Raw genomic sequence first — 17,992 nt, 5'->3', positions numbered from 1 at the left:
GTCCTGATATTTAATTATTTTAAATTAGGTTTATATTTTGATTTTTGCGGGACGGCCACCAGATACACCTTAACTTCGACAAAGTCACATTAAAGACTCGACCAGGCACTATCACGAAACAAGAGGTCACCAAGCTTTGAACATGGGTCATCATTGGTACAAACACCCTAAAGATACAAGGTGGTATCGTATTTCCAGAGTTATTCAACATGGGTTTTTTTACCAGAATATGGTTCAGATGGGATGACTAAAATTCAATTGATAGTTTATATGTTGCCCTTTTATATGGCTTTTCAAGATTCAAGAAACATCACTTAACAGAAATCATGGATCTAGTAAATTATCTTTGGTCACATACACCAGAAGAAAATTGATTACATCAAACTGAAGTCAAAAGAATAGAAATAGAGTGCGATGGTTCCTCTTAATTCTTAAAATCACAGCATGTCAAAATTCACTATTTTTCCAAATTCCTTTTTCCCGTGACACTCTGTACTAGAGATTTCAGAAGGCATAATCTGCCATGCTACTCTATCCTGCAGACATGCCTGGCCTGATAGGAAGCATGTAAACAAGAACAACAGAATTCAGTCCACCAACCGAAAAAGCACAAATCAAATGCCAGCCTGGAGAGGATATTGCATAGCGTTCCAACTAAAAATGCACCCTCGAGTGAACATCTAGAATATCATAGCTACCATCCAAATATGAGACGAAGAACACGGCTTGCACAGTTGCTCCACAAATAAGTTCAGATCCGTTTACATGTCCAGTGCATTCGCATAAAGCACAAGCTTTATAATCCCAGTGAACCTCCACGCAGCCATCATTTTTTCATCTCAAACTTTAACTTCATGCTAGCATTCAACATTCATTTTTCCCATTGGCACTGAAACCAGAAGCAATTTTCATCCAGTCTTCGTAAATATTGGAATGCCTGAATGATGAAAATGCTCCGAAGTGATTTTCATCTAAGTCCCATTCTCATTTATACCACTTTCTGCCATACCGTAGTTCAATAATGATGTTCCATGTTGGTTTTGAATACCATTGTGACTACCAATAAAAGGTTCACTAACTGTGCATTCCTTTTCCCCTACCACCTCAAAATCATCATCCTGCATGTTTTGGTGACAAACTAAAGCGCTGGAAGATTGACCTAAATAGCTTCTCCTTGACAACCTCTCAACATTTCTCATTCCAGAGGGTACCATCCCATGCATATTGAAGTTTTCAATAAAACCAAACTCAGATTCATCATCATCACTGTCAATCTGTTCTGGCATTGCCCTATTCTGAATACTTCTCCGCCTCAAAACAAAGACATTGAAGTAGTAACTGACCAACATTTTCATACATTTAGAAGGAAAGCATGCTGGTAGAAGTTTCCAAAAGTTCTTTCCTAGTGACACAGGATTGAGTCTAACAAGTGCCCTGAATTTCCGCTCCTCAGCTGGTGCCCATGACCTTGAGACATCTTCCCCCATGTCATCAAATCTCCAAGTAAAGAAAGCAAACCCTAACTCTGATTTCAGCCTCTCTCTTTCCGCCTGTATGTGGAACCTAACACATTCTATTGAACCTGGGAACTCACAAAAACAAGTATTAGACCGCCCTTTTCCAATTCTTTCCTTATTAACCACCTTTTTGCCACCTCTTACAGGCCATACCTGTGTACCTAGCAATCTAGAGTCTTCTAAATCATCAACAGAACTATAGGCCACATTTCCTGACTGTTTGGGCGGACCATTCCAAGGAGGAACAACAGCCTGAAAGTCAGACCCTATAGGGATCCTCTTCCTTGGCATACGCTCTAAACACAGAAAAATATTGACAGGCACCCTTGGAACATCTTGAACACGTGTATCAAAGCAATTTGGAACAGAGGAAACATAGCTGCCAAGCGTATGAGTCCCTGGTACAGATGACGTTACTGAAGGAGAGGCAGAAGGTGACGGCTGAAAACCATACAATGCCACCCGCTTCTCAGTAGCCCTCAATCTGTCGAGGGCCTGATGATCAGCCGCACTTGACTCTTCATAAAGAGATGGATGAACCTTCTGTTTCTTCTGCATTTACATGGAAATTAAACATCAGAACAACTAAGGCAACAAGTACCAAAAAACAACAATCATAGTTCCTGCTGTGCACTTTTAGGATCTAAAATGAAACAACCCTAGAAGCAAAGAAACTGTTGCTTGGCATTAAATAAAAATATAGGGAAAAAAATGCAATCATTTTCATGAAGGCAGGTGTGTGCTTGGCCAGAATTAGCAAAAGCAGATTCAAGAGAACAAGAAGTAGCAGGCAAAATTAGTAAATATACCACTGCTTTCAAAGGTAAAAGGACATTATTAGAACTTAAAATTGCAAATACAGTAGGAAGATATCATTTTTATTTCACTTTCATTCTTAAACATCATTTAGGATATGAAGAGTCAAAATCATGACGACAAGGACAAAAACTCAGTTTTCCATATTTATAATAACATAGATGTATTTTACTTTTTCTTTCAGAAAAACTAGTCAATCATCTTTTGAGGTTCAACAATATGAATTTCATGACTTCACATAATTTGGATTAAGGTTTGCAATAGTTCCTTTTTTCTATTTGTGCTATATATGGTGTCTGGATGCCCAACATACAACCCGATCCACCCCTTTTCTAACTGTAAAACCTCATTCTCCCTCATCATTGAAATTCTTCTGCCTTCTACTGTCACTATTCTGACATCTTCTAAACATCCTATCGAGGCAGCCATCCCCCCCCACCACTCATTCTCATTCAAATATCTTCCGAATAGTCTTCCACTTAGAAGACTGCAGACAACATGATTGCCTTTTTAAAACAAACTGGCAAAAAGGAGACTCTGGTCAAACTTCCAAATAATGGCTGCCCAGAGAAACCTACCTAACCACCAATCTTTAGAGTGAACCCAGTAGCAACGTAATTAAATTCATCCACCTTATGGATCATGACTCAATTTGCAGACTCCTGCACATTAAGCCTCCCGAAAAATCGTTGATGAATTGGATCAGGAAAATTCTGGGAGTGAGCATTTAACTCGAGGTCAGAAAATCCTGCAAAAACTCCTCGGTATGGATCGAACTTCCCTTCCAATAGAATTATGAAATGATAACACTTTATTGGGTGACAGGAATGTCCTAGGTTCCTTTGTGGGAATGGCATTGATTTAAGTTAAAAACAGTTACTATTTAAACCCTTATCTGCATTGACATGGATTTTAACAATCCCTTCGCAAGAAACAATTCAAATAGTTTTAGAGAAGGCTGTTTGGACTCGAGATCAACTATGGCAGTGATCCATTCATTTTAAGTATTGTCATGAATATGGTCACCAGGCCAATGCTTGCTCTCTAGAGTCCCCGGAAATGAAAAAGGTTGAGCTTCAGAACCCACAGCATGATGAACATAAATCTCCATAGAATCTTCCCCTCAGATCCAGTGAAGACATGAGTCAACGGCAGATCCTCCATGAAAAGCATAAGGCTCATAGAAAGTAAGAAGCAGGGTCAAGCTCTCAAACCTGGATACCTGCAAAGCGAAACCATAGTTACCATATATGGAATCGGATTTGGGTTTAGTACAATTAGGGGAAAAAAATCATACTAGAAAAATCCAATTTGAGAAAAGGAGGTGAGTATACACCTCGCTAATACAGAAAAACATGTCAGTTAACTACATTATAACAATATATATTATAAATAGATCAAACAATTAAGAAGTTTCAATAATTAATAGAAAACAGAGGAAATGAAAACAAAGCACCCTTGATAACCATCACAAAAAAAAACAAATAGCATAGCTAAGTTCTAACTAAGATCTAGAAATTACACAGGCCAAAGGGCTAGATCCGCGGATCCCCGGATTCGGATACGGATCCGAGGAGATCCGGATCCGCCCCCAACATCGGTCGGCAGGTTAAGTTGTCAGACGTCAGTGCAAAATTCTGAAGCAGACGTCAGCGCAAACATCAGAACAAAAAAATCTGCGGACGAGTTAATGGATAACCCGATAATATGTGTTAATAAATGGATTATTGAAAGTCAACTAAAATGAAAAAAAAATCAGAAGAGCGAATAATAAACCACTATCGGGTTAAAAATGGAAATGAATTATTATGGGGTGTCCGTGAAACTAGAAAATTGAGCGTCAACCAAAATGAAAAAAATCAAAGGTGCCAATAATAAACTACTTTTGCCGCTAGTTACTTTGTCCTTGTTATAAGCTTTAATGCATATATGGTAAGCCACCAAACATTTACTTAGATATTTTAATTAAATTTTTAAAAAATATTCAAGTGTAAAAAAGTAAGTTCTATAAATTAAGTTTCATAGCCATTTAATATAAATATAATAACTAGTTTAAATATTTATAAACGATACACTAATTTTAATATTATTAAATTAATAAAAAAATATATATATTATATTTAAAATTTAAATATATTTATATTAATTTAATTAGATTTATAAACGATACATTAATTTTGATATTATTCATGTAATAATTATTTTGATAAGTACTAAAAATTATATATTTAAAAATTAATGTGTTTCTATTTTTATCTTTATATAAATTTAAATTTAATAATTATAAAATATTGTATATTTGTTTATAATTATAACTTTATACTTGTCGTATCCGGATCTTGGCTTTTCAAAATATCCTGGTAACTTAGGGTTATGTGAAAATATGAATTCCAAATATAATTGCAGTGTCATTTTATCCTAATCTGGATTCGGTTAATAATTGGTTAACTGAATCAAATTCAAGTCTGAATATGGACCAAAATTCTACTGAATCGAATTCCTACCTGAATTTATTCTGCTACGGTGAGTCAAACATGCCTAAGAAAAGAAACTCTGAAGGGATGTCTGTTCATAAAGTCATCCCTAGTTTTCATCTTTTGAAATTTGAACTCTAGAGGAAGAATAATAGTTGATGGCAAAATACAGAAAGGGGGAGGGCAAACAGAAAGGACAAAGTAAATCTTATGGCGAAATACAATGACAAGTAGAATTATAAACTCTTAAATCTTCGAACTCCCTAATAAACGAAAATACAGTGTTCCAATATGTAGAAATTGGAAAATCTTAGAACTCTACCGTCCCAATGAAAACCTCAATCCAAAAGATGGAAAATTAATGGAGAATAGATAACGAACAATCCACAGTCTTATCACTAACTATTGCATGGCGGGAAACAATGTTCTTTGCTATAAGAGTAGTAAAATGGATACAAATGATGGTGAGAATACCAAAATACAGAAAACCTTTAAAGAGGATATAGATGCGGGTCAGCAGATGCAATAAGAGGCTTGTGTGGGGTTCAAGGAGAACCATAAGTACAATCCTTCCCAGAAAACATAGCGATCAAAGAGAATATAATGTGTTTTTAAAAATAATTTTTTTCAATAACACATTTTTGGCACAGAAATCCAAAAGAAGGCTGCGAATAGAAGTTTGGAAAGAAAACAAGTTTAACAAGGCCCATCTTGGGTAAGCATTATTTTCTTCTCAAAAGTTGTGTTTCTTTTATCATAATGGTTATGGTGTACTAAATTCCATGGATAAACAAAGGGTTTAGCTTATATCAGCACTTCACATTTTACTTTCTGCATCTTGCTTTGTATAAGAGCCCTCTTTGCTCTCAAAAAACTTTATATTTACATCATTGTGTTTGGCAGTCCCACCGACTTATTCCAGTGGTCAGTTGTTGGATATTAATAAAATCATCTTCTCCATCTTCATCTATCTACAGAATAGCCAACAGTTTTTTGTCCTGTTAGGAGTGACTTATGGGGCCCCATGAAAAGAAAGGAAGACAATTATAGGGCAAGGGTACCTAGTTGATTCCCTCCATCCCAATAGACTAATACGCATAGAGCCTTACGAAGTCTTCTTTACATGCAACAACAGAAGACTTGGAAATACCTGCATAGCAAAAAGACTGAACTGTTTACTGATAAATGAAGACTCAACTTGTCCCCTCTCTTATGAATCCGTGTAGCATCCATGACTACAGCACGGTTCACCACAAGAGGTGTCAGAACAAGTCTGGTTCTGGCCTGTTGCCATTCACATTGGCTGGTACCATTTTATTCATAACCAACCATTCAAAACATTGTGACTCATACACTGCTCCTGCAGAAACAAACTTTTGCAAATTTCAACTGAAAGGAGACAATATTATCTGCAGTATTGCACCTTTTGTCCAAAACTGGACAGCCCACAGGAAATCTGTAGACGAGAAAAGAAAAATTATTATCCATTAAATATGTGAAGTGTTATGCAAAGAAATTTCTGAGAGGAATATTCTCAAGCACTAAAATTGTTGCAAACTGTTGCTGCCATAATAGTGCAGCACAAGGTCAGAGTATATCACAGCCACCAATCACCGAAGTTGTAAAACAAGCTGTCTGCAGAGGGGAGATGCCCTTTGCCATAGCAGGCCACATCGATTCCCTGGAATTTTCAGAACTTGAGACTCAGTTTAATTTAAAGACCAGTGCAGCAAGTAGTAATAGCCCATGAGGGGAAGCACCAGTCAATCTCTACAATTTATTCACATGCAATATAAATTCAACCAATAAGGTCTAACGTATCGACGCTTGCCCCAAGCTAGGATTTCTGAAAACTGAATATTAAAGGGGAGATGATGGATGCAGACGAGGAGCTCATGGACTATAGTCCACATCCACTAGAAGGGTAAAAAAATTTCAAATGTATAGTTTCATTGGCGTAGAGGGGTACTCCATCCAAAAGAATTCTATAGGGGCAAAGGAAAAGGTTCAAAATGACTTCAGAAAAGCGGATCCAAATTAGCCAGATAGCAACAGATACAGGGTTAAAACTTAAGACTCTAGGAAAGGAGGCAGGTCCCAAGGGAGATGTGTGGGGAAGTCAGGCACATTGAGTCAGGGATCCTTCAATATGCAGAGGATGAGCAAAACTACGAAACTCGAAAGACAGCAGCTTTTCCTCCATTTCAAAAGAGGCCTCGGGATGTGCATAGAGGGGTACTATATGTAAAAGAATTATTTAAAGGCGAAGGAAAAGATTCAAAATGACTTCAGAAAAGTGGATCCAAATTAGCCAGATGGCAGCAGATATACAGCATTAAAACTATAGGAAAGGAGGCAGAGCAGGTCCCAAGGGAGACGTGTGCAGATGTCAGGAGCATTGACTCAGATTTGATCCTTCACCAGGAAAGATCCTTCACTACCCACAGGATGAGCAAAACTACCAAAGACGAAGGAGCAGAGGAAAGCTTTCCCTACATGTCAAAAGAGGCCTAAAGGTGTGCTAAGCAATCAGAAAAGTTTAGCAGTCCCTTACAGGAGAGTTTTGATTCTAGATTCATGTAAGTGTTTCAGGCATAGTATTCAAAATCGGTCGGTTTGAACCGTAAACAGGTCAAACTGGCCAGTTTGTTAGCCCAGGCCACCAAACCAGCTGAAAAACCAGATTATCTTAGCAAACCCCCCCCCCCCCCTCCCGGGTTTTTTGGTTTGACCGGGCATAAACCGGACGGTTTATTGCCAGGTCGGCTGCGGACCCCACAAAATGTGGGTTTGTGAGTTTTGAAGCAGTTTTGAGAGAAATTTGGGTTAGTTTCCTTCCAAAAATATGCCCTCCAAGAAAAGCATGCCTCCCCTCTCATTTGCCTCACACATCTCAACCCTAGCAATGTTGGCAATCAATGGTAATATTAAATTCTTAAAGTAAAAGTGACAATTCCTTTATTTTTCGATTTCCTCCTTTTACTTACATTTTTAACATTACCATGAAATGACTAAGGATGTTTGAGAGTGGTTTTGACGTCATTGGATTTCATATGGAGAAACTAGAATTTTAGATTTCCCTCAAAATTCAGTAGACTTAATGGTTTTCAAGATTTCATGGTTTGGGGTTTTGCAATGATTCCATTTGATTCTGTCATGTGTGAGGGTATGAGATTGGCATTTGATCAAGAGCGTGAAACCCTTTGAGTACCTTCATGTTGGTAACATTGATTGTTGAACGTTGATGATGTTAGTGGTATTGATTGTTGAACTCCTCTACCATGGCCTTAACAAAAATGTACCCTTCACTCAAGGGAAAATAATTGGTTAGGCATGCTAAGCTTTTTCTACCACATTATAAGGTTGAGGAGATGAACCCTTCACTCAAACCAAAATCATTGGTTAGGCATGTTAAACTTTTTCAAATTCGATCATATTATAAGGTTGAGCATTTCAAGCCTAAAGACTTTGAGCTAGATGATGTTTATGTATCTCTTGTTGATGATCCCATTTCTAGTAGCAGTGATTTGTTTGAACATGATGAGGAGTGATCATGTTGATCACTGATATGTAGACTTGTAGTAGGCCAGTGGCCCCATTGCTTGTAGCATTGTTTTTGGTCTATATAGGCCATTTAGAGCCTCATTTATTATGTATTTTGTTGCTGATATGTATTGAACTCGGTGCCATTTTGATATATTCACCTTTACATGGTATATAGATTAGCAAACTTTGCATATTTTGTCTCTATTGGTCTGGAATCATGGTTTTAAATCTTAAAATTAGTTTTTTTCATTAAAAAATTAATTATTTCATGTACTTTTTAAAGACCATTTCATTGAGATATGACCAATCCAGGTTTGACCTATTCCGATTTGAAACTTGGTTTGATAGGTGGACTGGTGTGGTCACTAGTTTTGGTTTTCAATACTATGGTTTCAGAAGGATCTCCATGAAGATCGAGTGCATGGAGGGGCCACATTTACTAGAAAAAATCTTGGGAGTTCAGTAGAAAAAGCAGGATTTTAGGGGCAAGGAGTAGTGAAAATTATCTAGAAGGAGACCTTGGCTCTATATGAAGAAGTGGAAGGAGTTGCTAGAGGGATACCAAGGTTTAGCTCTAATTTATCACTTTCATGGGTATCAGATGGCAGAAGATAATAGCTTGGTTGAGAGCAAATTTGTTTTCTTTCTTGGGCTAGGGTTTGTAATCGAGGTCGAAGATAGATCGCAATAGAATTTTGGGACAACAATAGATTTGGGGTTCAACAATCCTAGCATTGGAGAGAAGACATCCACGTTTCAACCAAAGAGTTGAACCCATAAACGAATTTTTGGTTTGAACCAAGCTTCCAAGTCTTCTCCTATAATGTTGGACAAATCAAAAAAAAAAAATTGCAAGGACATTGGATGTTTGGCAAAAATAGTGGTGGAAATCAACATCGGGAAAGGTCTTCATGGAAGCATAAAAATAGTTATGGGGTCCCAGTCCAGTAGACAAATTATAGACCATATAAGAATCCATTTCAAGTGTGTAAGATGTCATACCTGTGGACATTTAACAAATGAGTGTTTTATCAAATACACAAAGAAAGCTTGTAAGTGGAAGGTATCTAAGCCAAAATGATTAAGGAATGTTGGAAACACTAAGGGTGGGATGATTCAGTATTTAGTCAATTAACCAATATTTAACCATCAACACATCACAATATTAACCATCTGAGATTGAACACATGAACACTAAAGATTTATAACTGAGACAAAATAAGTTTCAACTTATCTTAATATATAAAGAGTACAATCATGTTTATCATCTCCAATTGAAACTTTCATAGGTACCAACCTACAAGAGACACCAATCCCCCAATTGGGCACCAACCCACAGGAGACTCCAATCTCCAACTCAACACCAACTCGGCTCCAACTTGTACTTTGGATTTGTCTTTACTATTTAGTCGTTTGGTCTTCAACAATTCCTTCTATCTCAATTGTTTGTCACTTCACCATGCAATTTTCAAATTTGCACTCTCAACTCTGACTACAACCACCTGGGTTGTCCTTGACCTCCACAAACTGAAAAGAAATGCCTGCACAATAGAGCTGTCTTTAAACATTCCAAAATGAGCCTTCAAGATCAGCCTAGGACAAAGTCGAATCCTATTCCAAAATAGCTTCAAAACCACTCCAAAACAATGATCCAGGTGGGGATATTGGTGGCCACCCACCTATTCCACCTATACCTCTAGTCAGTTTCATCTGTTTTCTTGTTTATTGCATCATTTACTATATTTAGCAGTTTTGACACCCTAAACAGCTTTTTTTTAGGTTCGTAGGAGGCCCGTAGCCGTAGGCAGGGGCCTGCCGCAAATCTTGCGGTACTCTGAGAGACCTTTCCAACAAAGTATCGTATGCGACAAACGAAGATAATATGACCAAGTTACAACCTTGGAAAGTTGGTTGCCCGAACAACCCCAACGAGGCCCACAAACTCTTGGCATTCCATCTCCTGGGGTTAGGGTTTTGGTTGTTTAAGGTTCTCCCTTGTTGTTCAATAATAAATAGGCCCTTGAGCTTCATTGTAACACAGTTCAGAGGCATGTAACTGCCACATCTCTTCTCAAAGATAAGCTACCATCGCCCAGGCTAGTTTATTTCCATTTTGTTTGTATGCACATTTCAGTATTTTGATATTAATGAAATGAAGTGTTATTTCTGTTGCATCTTTGTATTTATGGTTATATCTGTAACTTGGTGTGTTCTTGTTTAAGTTCGGATAAGTGGCATCAAAGCGGTCTGCTCTTTCTCTATTTTTTCTTTGCATGTCCCCAACGAGGTCAGGGTATAACGAGTTAGGGCTCGAACTGGTTGAACCTTTGCAAGACCAACTCGCAAACCCCGACGGCCTCCCATGGCAGAAGAAAAGAAAGACGAGGGGGTAAGAGATCCTTTCAAAATATTGCTCGAGGAAGCCCTCGAGCGACAGAGGAACACGATGATGGATAACTTTGCCCAAATCCTTCGACAACTACCCACATGTGATGCATCTTCATCCAGCAGCCACTTTCTAGGCACCACTCCTTTTAAGGTACAAGTTAACTTTGATATTCCCATATTTAAGGGCCAGATAGATGCAGATGTTGTAGATAAATGGTTAAATCTGTTGGAAGGATATTTTTTAGTTCATGACTTTTCCAATCGGGAAAATATTACTTTTGCACTTCTCAAAGTCGCCCCACATGTCAAGGACTGGTGGGAAACCTACTTTGAACAAAAGGACGAGAGGGAATCCTCACTATTTTCAGCCGCATCCACTTGGAATTCTTTCCAAGACGTCATCAAGGAACAATAGTACCCTGTCAGGAGCTATGAAGATAAATACATAAAGTGGACCACGCTACGAGAGGGAGGAGACCAAGATGTGTCGAAGTGCACAATTTTTTCCCATACCCTCCGCACGAAGCTGGGTATCAAGGATTCTGAGTGGCATTTGGTACTCAAGTACCAAAGTTGTCTACACAAGTACATGCAGGACGAGATGGAGTTCCTAAAATCTCTTGGCTCAGCACGGCGTACTGATACGCTGTCAAGATTGAGCAGAAGTTTAAACAGAAAAAGCGAGACTTTGGATCTGTGAATCTGAAGCAAGGAAAGGGACCCCCAAACCACAGAGCAAAGGCCAAAGCCAAGGCAGGGTGACCCAAGATGACCCGTCGAAGCCACAAGTAAAGAACAACACCACCAAGACAAAAAAGGACATGAGAAATGGTGTGAGTTCCATAAGAGCTCCACTCACAACACAAGTGAGTGTCGAGCCAAGCAATCACTAATGGCTGAGCTGAAGGCTTCTAAATCAGACGCATGTTCCGACTCTGAGTCAGTACCCGACAAGGGGAATGACAAAGGGAAGCAGATCATTGATGCAGAGCCTAGTGCCACCGTGGCCACCACCAAGATCCAAAAGAAAGAGCCTGAAGATCGAAAGGAGGGGGAACGCCTCTTCCACTCACAAATGTGGTTGAAGGGTTCTCCATTGCAGTTCATTGTCAACAGCGAGAGCCAAAAGAACCTCATTTCAACATGTCATGAAGCGGTTGGGCCTACCGACTACAACACATCTGCAGTCATACACCATCTGGTGACTTCACCAACGACGAGATCTTCGTGTGGGCCAAAAGTGTTGCCTTGCCTACAACATCAAGCCCTTCACGGATGAGGTATTGTGTGATGTTGTTCCTCTTGAAGTTTGTGATGTATTATTAAAACAACCATACTTGTGGAAAAGACATGTTGTATATGAGTCTAGACCTCGCTCTATGATTACTACTTTCGGCAATAAGTTGTAAAGGATACCTGAGGTAGCCCTGCCTACTGCCATCTCTTTGATCACTGTAAAGAAATGCATCAATATCATTTCCCAGACCAGGAAATTTGTTTTCCTTATGATTCGCCCTCAAGGAAAGAAGGTTGTGGCCACGGCTTCTAGACAAAGCTCCTCTACGCAGCAACAACGGATGGACAAGGTCGTGGAGGAGTACAGGAACATTTTCGCCTCACCTACAGGGGTACCTCTACACTGTCAGGTCAAGCACTTCATTGCTCTGACCCTGGGCGTGCCGCTACCCAATGGACCGATCTATCAACCAACGCTCTCTTCTAGAGAACGAAGAGATCGAGAGGCAGACTCGGGAGCTATTGCAGAAAGGGCAAATCAGGCCAAGCTCGTCACCCAGTGAGAGCCCGATTGTATTCGTACAAAAGAAGGACGAGACCTGGAGACTTTGTATTGACTATCGGGTGTTGAAAAAGATCATTGTCCGAAATAGGTACCCAATCCCACGGATTGATGACCTTCTGGACCAGCTCAAGGGGGCCAAATATTTCAGTGAAATTGACTTGAAGTCTGGTTATCACCGAGTGCCTATCAAACCCTCTGATGTGTGGAAAACTGCCTTCAAATCCAAGGAGGGCGTTTTCGAATGGTTGGTCATGCCTTTCGAGTTGACGAATGCCCCTGCAACCTTCATGAGATTGATGGACGACATCTTGCAACCCTTCACCAATGCATTCATGGTGGTGTATTTAGATGACATCTTGATCTTCAACCAGAGTTGGGAAGAGCACCTCCACTATATTTGACGGGTCCTTCAAACCCTACGACAACACAAACTATGTGCCAATTTGGAGAAATGCATTTTTGGCATGACCCAGGTTCAATATCTGGGGTACATCATTGATGAGCAGGGTGTGCATGTGGACCCAGCCAAGATACAAGTCATTCGGGATTGGCCAACCCCAACCACTCTAATAGAGCTTCACAGCTTTCTGGGTCTTGCCAATTTCTACCGCAGGTTCGTGTTGGGGTTCTCTCATATCACTTGGCCTTCAAGTCAAGTCACCAAGGGCAGAGAGAAAGCAAAGCTTTTACAAAGTGTTCGTCGAGTTGAAGCATCGCCTCTACTCTACACCAATGCTCACATTATCAAACCCGCAGCAACCATTTGAGATTGAGGCAGACGCCTCCGACTATGCTATTGGTGCAAATCTTACTCAGCAGGGGCATCTAGTGGCTTACCACAGTGAGACACTTTCAGACACAGTCCGAAAGTATCCGATTTATGGCAAAGAAATGTATTTCATTGTGTAGGTTTGTCGTCAATGGAAGTATTACATTTTGGGGAAGGAAACGGTCATCCACACAGATCACCGACCCCTGCAATTCATACAGACACAAGGGAAGTTTCAAAACAATCACCATCATAAATGGTCCACATACCTGCAACAGTTCCAATTGATAATGTTGCAACCTGCCTCAGTCGACCACCAGTCATGGCGATGATCATTGTGATAGACCCCTGCAGGCACGAAACTTCGAGGTGGCCGCATCTTTACAAGAGCAATCCAAAATTCTGCAGCACATACCAGACACTCCTGGAAGGTAAGCAAGTCCCACATTTTCACCTACAAGATGCATTGTTATGCCACCTGGGACACATCTGTGTTCCTTCAAGCGAGCGTGCCAAGATGATTTGGGAGGCACACTACAGTCGGATCGTTGGACATTTCGGAGTAGAGAAAACAGTGGCAACATTGCAGAAGTATTTTTATTGGTCGAACCTTCGTCAGGATGTTGTGAAGTACATTAGATCATGCACCGCCTGCGCCATTGCCATACCAACCATCAAGAAGCAAGGCCTATATACTCCTCTGCCTACTAGTCGACCTTGGGAATCCATCTCCATGGATTACATGTTGGGCCTTCCTTCTACTATGCACGGCAACGACTACGTTTCGTGGTCATCGACGGATTCTCTAAGATGGCCATCATGGCCGCCTACAAGAAGAGTGTCACAGCAAAGGCCACTACTAAGCTCTTCTTTGAGCGTGTGGGTACACTTTGGGATCCGACAGTGCATTATCTCGGATCGGAACAGCAAATTCCTAAGTGCATTTTGGTTAAGTCTCTGGTCGATGCTGGATACCAAACTTACTAAGTCCACATCTTTCCACCCCCAAATTGGTAGCCAAAAAGAGATCGTCAACAGGATGATCTTACACCTTCTCTGCATGTACAACTCGAAGCATCCACGCACATGGGATGAAAGCCTTCCCTATGTCCAGCACAGCTACAACAGAGCTCTCCATAGCTCAAAGGGCCATAGCCCCTTTGAGGTAGGGCTAGGATTTCAGCTATTATGTCCCATTGATGTGGGCATACCATTTGCAACTACTCAACTAATTCGGCTCACGTTCGTGGGAAGCCGACAGGGCTAACAGCTTCATTGAACGCATTCACCACATTCGCCAGCAGGTCCATGATATATTGGACAGGGCCAATGCTAAGTACAAGCAGCGCCATGATCAGCATCGAGTGCCACACAAGTTTTAGGTGGGTGATAAAGTTTGGCTACATTTGCAGAAGGAGCGCCTCGCTAGACCCCACTGCAAATTTCGTCCGCTCTGATATGGGACATACACCATAACCAAGGTTGTGGGGGACAATGTCTTCGAGCTCAGCGTTCCACCGTTCCTTGGTCTACACCCATTGTTCAGTGTAGACCGCCTTCGGCCATACTTTCCACCATTGTTAGACACATCCGAGATTGCAGAACAACTCACACTAACAGAGTTAAACCCAAACTACATGGAACAAGACACAACTGATCAAATCATGGACACAAATCAAAAACACTCGCCAACAAAGGATCCAACTATATCAAGTTGTCAACACAGGCCAACTCCTTCACCAAGGTAAGTGGTTAACCAGGATTCAACAGAAATTTCCTCACCTCATGGAGGCTCTACACGCAATGGGGGCCATTGCTTCCTAAGGAGGGAGGAATGATCCAGGTGGATATTGGTGGCCACCCACCTATTCCACCTAGACCTCTAGCTGGTTTCATTAGTTTCCTTATTTATTGTAGCATTTACTATTTTTAGCAGATTTTCGGGTCCTGAACTTTTGGAGCGGTTTTGACCCCCTAAACGGCATTTTTCGAAGCTCCGTAGTAGGCATATAGCCGTAGGTAGAGGCCTGCCGCAAATCTTGTATTACTCAAAGACCTTTCCAACAAGGTATCTTACGCGCCAAACAAAGAGAATATGACCAAGTTCCATCTGTTGGGGTTAGGGTTTTGGTTGTTTAAGGTTTTCCCTTCTTGTTCAATAATAAATAGCCCTTGAGCCTCATTGTAACAAAATTTAGAGGCATGTAGTTGTCACATCTCTTCTCATAGATAAGCTACCATCACCCGAGCTAGTTTACTTCCATTTTGTTTGTAAGCATATTTCAGTGTTTTTATATTAATGAAATGAAGTGTTATTTCTATTACATCTCTGTATTCATGGTTATATTTGTAATTTGTTGTGTCCTTGTTTAAGTTCGGATCAAACAAGCCCTAAATTCACTACAAAACAAGCTCCTAAATCACTCCAAAACAGGTTGAGTCTAGGGTTGCAAAGAACGAAAATTGAGGCTCCAACAAGCCGACACTAGCGTTGCAACAAGGCTAAACACTGAGGTTCCAATCAAGCCAAGAATGAGGTCGCAACAAGTCGAGACTGAGGCTACCACATGGCCGAGTAACATGGCCCAAATTAGATCTCAAACTAGGGCCAAATTGTCCCAAAGTTGCTCCAAGATGTGCTCCATAGATAGTTCAAAATAGCTTCAAAATGCCCTAACCAAAAACAAAAGAGCCTGCAAAAAATCTTGTTTCACAACTCTATGGTTCATGACATATGAACCTCTCTCAACTGCTTCCTCAACAGGTTTTAAGTCTTTCTTTTTTCACCGAATTGTTGGCTGAATTAAGAGAGGATTGTTTATTAATAGGCTTCAATGCCTCCCAAACAAGGCCAATGTGACATCTAGTAGGGCTGACCTAAGCTCTAGCAAGGAGATCAACATATGCATTTCAAAAATTGATATCTCCTCAGTGGCGAAGACTTAGGAGGCGTGCCACCTACCATTGGAAAGGTCTCGATGAGCACTACAAGATGGTGTAATCCATTCCTATGTTGGCCTTGATTCTATCCACCAAAATCTTGATTTACTTTAGGGGTTGTTTCTGGCTTTCATTTGAACATTAAGGGCTTCTAGTCTAGACTAAGGGCTTCCCTTGCATTGACATTAATGACAAACTTCTTAACAATTTTGACCATGCTTAACCATTGCTTTCACATCAGTAACAATACCTCAACAAGGAAAAAGTATCAAAACTGCAAAGCTCCAAGATATGTCTGAAAATTTAGACTATCAAAATCCAAACTCTTTTCTTCCCAATAGAGAAGGAATTTTTTACTCTTGGGATAAGGAAAACAACCTTCTCCATTAGAAAAGGGTAACATACTTATAAGGGGGCAAAGTGGCCATGGGGTTAAGGGTTTAAGAAGATAGAAAAAAGTTGTAACCCTAGAGAAAAGGAAAACTTGACCATGCCCTGGGATAAAGAAGATTTCATGTGTACAGGAGCTAGTCTATATAGTGATTTTGTATCCCAAAGTTTTGGCTCAGACGAAACCCTTATGGATCAGCGAACTTCCAAATATCAGCATAGATCAAGAAAGGTTGAGAAATGAAATCCAACTAGTAGTAATGACGGTGGTTTAGGGTCTTATCATATAAGAGGAATCAACCAAAATAACCTAGAGAGAAAATATTATCCTCAACCTACATGAGAGAAAGCCTTGAAAATGATCCAACAAGGGAAACAAAAAAAATTAATGGGATCCTTAAACAGCACAAAGCCTTGAGATTATATTATCCTTAAATGTCAAGAAATTGATCAACCCCTCAAAAAGAATAGGCCTACTATATTGGATAAAGTGAAACAACCTGATTTAATATGGTCACAAGAAACTATGGAGGAAGGAAAAAGGATAGTAAGGGATTTTGCTAAAACTTATAAAAGGTTAGGGTTTTCTAGCATTAGATTCAAATGGGATTTTTTGGAGGGATTACTATTAATGTTTGTTGCTTGAGCAGGTAATTTTGCACGGGCCAAACCTAGGCGTGCAAAAGTCACCCAAGATCTCCTTAGGCACTTGCTCTAAAGTGAGCAAGTTGTTTTTGTACTTCGCCTAAGCTAGACTTCAGAAAAGCACATAATTAATATGTTGGCTTATTGAGTTAAATTAAACTTAGGAAAAGTAAAGTAAATTAATTTAGTGAATAAAATTTTATCTTAGCCCTTGATCTCAAGTGAGGTGAGATCTAATCTCTGTCATCAATCACTTTGGAGATTAGGGTTAGAGATTTAGCTCAATGTAAAGTTATAAAAGCAAGGGTAGGGGGAAGGAGAAGACACCATACAACAACACAAGAATGAGAGAGGCATCTCAATGAGTAGTATGATAAGCTAGTGTTGGGTTTGAGGAAGGGGGCAGCAAGGAGATCCAGATCAACCAAAGAGGGCTTGATTAGCTAGATCAAATCCAATGTTGTATGTATTTCACCATTTTCCCAAGAAGAGAACCCAAGTAACTTTTGAAGAATATTAATGAAGAACTCTAATTGGGTACAATCTATTGTGTCATTTTTCGTGATTGAGATTGATGAATTTTGCTTCTACTAAATTTTTGTATTAATGAATCGAGCTGTGTATTTAATCAGTAGATCATTAATCTATTAGGAATTAAGTGCCATGTGCTAGGTTTGCAAGGTTTTAAAATGGTATCAGTGTAAAC

At 39.9% G+C, this 17,992-nt stretch overlaps 1 protein-coding gene across 1 annotated transcript in view; it reads right to left on the bottom strand.

The window, feature by feature from the left end:
- Positions 1–314: 314 nt before the first annotated feature.
- LOC149148787 (AT-rich interactive domain-containing protein 2-like) overlaps positions 315–17,992 on the bottom strand; it is a 68,107-nt gene continuing 50,429 nt past the window's right edge. The window contains exon 3 of the mRNA XM_089445249.1: positions 315–2,069. Within this exon, the coding sequence (XP_089301375.1) occupies positions 972–2,069 (1,098 nt within the window). The 3' untranslated portion in view covers positions 315–971. The remainder of the gene's footprint in view (positions 2,070–17,992) is intronic.

Source organism: Pinus tabuliformis, chromosome 9 (assembly GCF_031772625.1).
Source record: "Pinus tabuliformis cultivar Carrire ecotype Pingquan chromosome 9, CPIR1, whole genome shotgun sequence".
NCBI classification, from domain to species: Eukaryota; Viridiplantae; Streptophyta; class Pinopsida; order Pinales; family Pinaceae; genus Pinus; species Pinus tabuliformis.
This window is presented reverse-complemented; position numbering and strand designations above follow the sequence as displayed.